The sequence below is a fragment of the Trachymyrmex cornetzi genome, unplaced genomic scaffold, assembly GCF_001594075.2.
Source record: "Trachymyrmex cornetzi isolate Tcor2-1 unplaced genomic scaffold, Tcor1.1 scaffold207, whole genome shotgun sequence".
Classification (NCBI taxonomy): Eukaryota; Metazoa; Arthropoda; class Insecta; order Hymenoptera; family Formicidae; genus Trachymyrmex; species Trachymyrmex cornetzi.
This window is the reverse complement of record NW_017296713.1, coordinates 49,792-54,077: the sequence shown is the minus strand read 5'-3', so window position 1 is coordinate 54,077 and position 4,286 is coordinate 49,792. Positions and strand designations below refer to the sequence as shown.

The 4,286-nt window shown below is 34.0% G+C and overlaps 1 protein-coding gene across 1 annotated transcript in view; it reads right to left on the bottom strand.

Annotated features, from left to right (window-relative positions):
* The window catches only part of LOC108759829 (uncharacterized), a 63,304-nt gene that overhangs the window by 49,575 nt on the left and 9,443 nt on the right, over positions 1 to 4,286 (bottom strand). Inside the window, exons 5-6 of the mRNA XM_018505477.1 lie at positions 1,939 to 2,040; positions 1,289 to 1,420 (exon numbers count right to left, since the gene is read on the bottom strand). Of these exons, the coding sequence (XP_018360979.1) occupies positions 1,289 to 1,420; positions 1,939 to 2,040 (234 nt within the window). The remainder of the gene's footprint in view (positions 1 to 1,288; positions 1,421 to 1,938; positions 2,041 to 4,286) is intronic.

Here is a 4,286-nt window from a genome sequence, read left to right as displayed (position 1 = left end):
AAATATTTTGTATTTCCTATTTAAAACGTTTATTTCAAATACATATTTCTTATTTTATATTTTAAGTTAGTTTTTGAAATGTAGTTTTTATTTAAAATAAAAAATAAATTTCAAGAACTTCTTTTAAATATAAAATAAGTTATTTTAAATAAATTTTCGAAAACAATTTCTTATTTAAAATAACAATATTCTTCAAAAAGAAATTTAAAATAAAAACGCAAGCTATTTTGACATTTTAAATAAAAGTTATTATATATTTATAATAAATAAAATGCATTCCAGAGTCCTATTTCTTATTTTATATTTTTAATAATTTTTTGCGACGTATTTCTTATTTAATATTTTACATAAATTTTTGGAACCTATTTTATATTTATTATTTCGAATAAGTCGTATCACTCTTTTATCGACTCCTACGATTTTATATTTAAAATAAGTTTCTGGAACTTATTTTATACTTGATATTTTAAATAGGTCGTATCAGTTATTTTACCGAGCCCTGTAAATAGCTGTTGTATGTACACTTTGGCGTTCTTCTTAAAAAGTCTACACTTTACACGACATCCCCCCCCCTCCCAAAAAGTGGAGTGTAAAAATGTATGGTGTGCATACACTTTACACTTCTCGTGTATTAAGAAGAACAAACCTACTTATTTCTGAAAAAATGTTCCAATTCATTCCCCCCCCCCCCCCTGCTTGGGGACGCACGACTCCTACTCGAAGAGACTTCCTTTTTTGTTTTTAAAAAGCAGTGACTTTGTAGAAACACTAAGTCACTGCTTTAAAAATACAAATTCACTACTTTACAAACAAATTCACTGCTTTACAAACAAGTTCACATGGGTTTTAACTTTCCATGCGGAACGACTTTCGCTTCACTTCCCTTCCTGTCTTATAGTAGAAATAAAACGTTGTTTTTTCAAACTTTCTGTTATTGTTAAAGCAGGGAGGAGTGAGAGCTGCTTTGCGTAGAAAGTCATTACATATGTAAGAAAGGATATAGAATAGCTTTTAATATTGTATAAAACAGGAATAAATCGTTATTTTTCAAACTTTTTTGGTTGATAACTTTTAACGAAGGACGAGCACCAACTAAAACCATCTGAAGGTCACTCAGGGTCATGACCTTGACAACATATGCCAAGATCAAGCTGGGTCATGACCTTGACAACATATGCCAAGATCATCCGAGCTGGGTCCCCTATTATCAATATTTACCAAAAATATAATATATATGCATATAATATTTGCATTTTAATAAGTTTTCAATAAAAATATAACTTTTTACCTTGATCTACTTGTTTTTTAGCATATGTTCTTGTAAACTTAGTTTCTTTATTAGATTTATTATTTGCCTGCTTTGTAGATCCAAATGTCGTATCATATTGAATAAAATATGTCAGTGATAATGGTACATCATCTGTGTTTGAGAAAAAAAATTATTATTTAGCAGAATTAAATATATTTGGCACATTTGCATGTCTGTATATATACTTATAAAAATACGTTAACAAATTTGGGAGGATCCTGTGTGCCTACACATCGTTTGCCTACATCACTTTTGCTGACAATTCGTTTGCACACAAAAATTATTGCCTACAGCTTGATTGCCTACAAGCACTTTTGCGTACAAATAAAAATTTCAGATACAAAGTCTCATTTGCCTACATGTATTATTGCCTACAGTTTGATTATCTACATACGTTATTGCCTATAATTCAATTGCCTACATGTATTATTGCATAGAGCCTGATTGCCTACATGTACTATTCTTTGCTTTAAAAATACAAATTATTTTCTTACTTAACTTAACCTTAATTTTATATTTGTGCGCAAAAGTACTTGTAAGCAAGCGATGCTGTAGGCTGGTATAGGCAATCGATTTATAGGCAAAAGGAACCATCTCAACATATTTTTATAGAATCTTCTATTACATACATTGCAAGCATGTGGATTTTGCACGTCTATATCCCGCGGATGTCAATGTAAAAGATTCAATAAAAACTTTAATACTATTAACATAATCTAGAGGATATGTTCCTGAAATAATACAAATAATTCATATGTAATGTTATCAATAAATATGTAATATATCAATAAAAATTTTAACATTAGCTGTAGTCCATTTAATGCTATAAATTGTTCAGTATTTGATTGACCAAACAGGACATAGAAATCTAAAGGAGAGAACACAGTTGAATAATCAATTTCGATCTTCTTGCATGTGATGAATCTACAGCAGAAAGTTGATCTGTGTTCGAACATTTCGCCCAATGCGTTGTAAATAATATTTTTAATGCTTGAAAGGATCCTGCATTAATTAAATGATAAAATAGAACTTGGTAAAATGAGTTACATCCACAGATGTCTATACTAGAGACCTAGATAACAGAGATGCGACATTGAAAGGTATGGTCTGATTGACTGTCTAAATCACGTGATCAGAGCACCATTTTAATTCATTACTACGTATAATTAGAGTCCTAGGACTCTACGTATAGAGTCTAAAGCCTGCCGCACACGATACGTTTTTTCTTACTGGATTTCTAACTGGATTTGCTTACTTGCTACCGTACGGGCGGCGGTACTGGCAGTGCTACTGGCCCATACTGGCCGTGGCTTCACACGGTGCGAGTTTTCGAACAGGCTGAACAACTGGAATTTATTTGATAGAAGTGGCACGCTTAAATGTGAATGAGATAGATGAGATGGATGAAATTATTGCAACAGTGGTACATCGTCGGAAAATTGCTATTGCATTTGTAAGACTTTTTATATATTGTCAGGAATTATCCTTAATAGGATTAATAAAGAAGTATCTGTAAGGAATGAGTAATAAACAGTCACGGTATTATTTACCCGATCACTGACTTTATTAACACACACACAACTAAATCGATACTAAATTAAATGTACTTTCGCGTACCAATGACGGAGTTCTTTTCGGTGATATACGATTATTGAATATTAGATAAATCTATATCGAAATCCAACGAACATCTCGTGCCGTGAGCCGTACTCCGAGATCTTTTATTCTCTGTTGAGATCTCTTACGCATGCGGCGTGCGCGGTGACGTCGCGTGCTCCGATTAGCTCTGGAGCAACAGAGCGCTGTGATAGATGTCAGCAGTTCGCGGGGAGAAGAAACAAGTCGAAAGCTCAAGAATGTTCTATATGATTCTGGAACTTTCTTACACATTATTTTTAATTATTGAAAAATTGCATATAAACGGTTTATTTTTAATTATTGAAAAATACTTTCTTTGGACACCATTTTGCAGCCTTTTCATTTCTGCACGACGTCATATTTGCGAATTGAATCCACTTTTGAATTTGATGTAAAGACGACACTTTGATCTGCTTCGATCGTATAACCTGGTATAACCCAGTATAACCTATACCTATACAGATTGCGTTCTGATTGGCTCTCACAAAATCCAGTACAAAATCACGCAAGAAAAATAGGACCGGTTCTATTACGAAAATCCAGTACGCGAACCAGTAGCGTAGCCCGTAAGCTACCAATTTCCCGTACGGGAGCACGTAAGACTGCCAGTATAGGAGCACATAAGCAATCCAGTAAGAAAAAACGTATCGTGTGCGGCAGGCTTAATAATGTATGTACGTATAATGTACATACTTTAAGTAGGGGTGATCCCGATTGACCACGGCTCGATTGGACACCACCAATCACAGCGACTGGTGCTTAGGAGCTTTGTAGTCTCAAGCGCTATGAGTAGCTCGTGTTCAATTGAGCCGTGTTCAACTGTGTGCCACCCCTTTAAGTACATACTATACTTTCTTCTTTTTCTAATAATTTAATAGCGTTTTCGGCCCGATCGGGTTTGCACCAACCTTGGTTGGATTTATCTTTCCTATTGGTTGACGTCACCCGCTCTACCAATGGGAGAGCACAAAACGCCATTAATCCAACCCAGATTGGTGCAAACCTGGCCGGGCCGAAAACGCTATAACTTTTCTCATGTAATGCATCAACTGTCATCAGCATATAAAGGTGCCTTTTCATGCCGACTCATTTTCGGCGTCAAAATAAGTCACATGATAGAAATTGGCGAATATCAAGCGTCAATTTTGATCTTGTGTGATTTATTTTGACGCTGAAAACAACTGAAAACGAGTGTCGAGTGTCAGGATGAAAAGGCACTTTATGGTAAATACTTATTAAAAGTGAATTAGTTTCGATAAAAGAGATACTTATTATTCACTTAATATCTTTTATTTCAAAGAATGATAAGTTAGTAAAGATACCACACAAATTTAGTTTA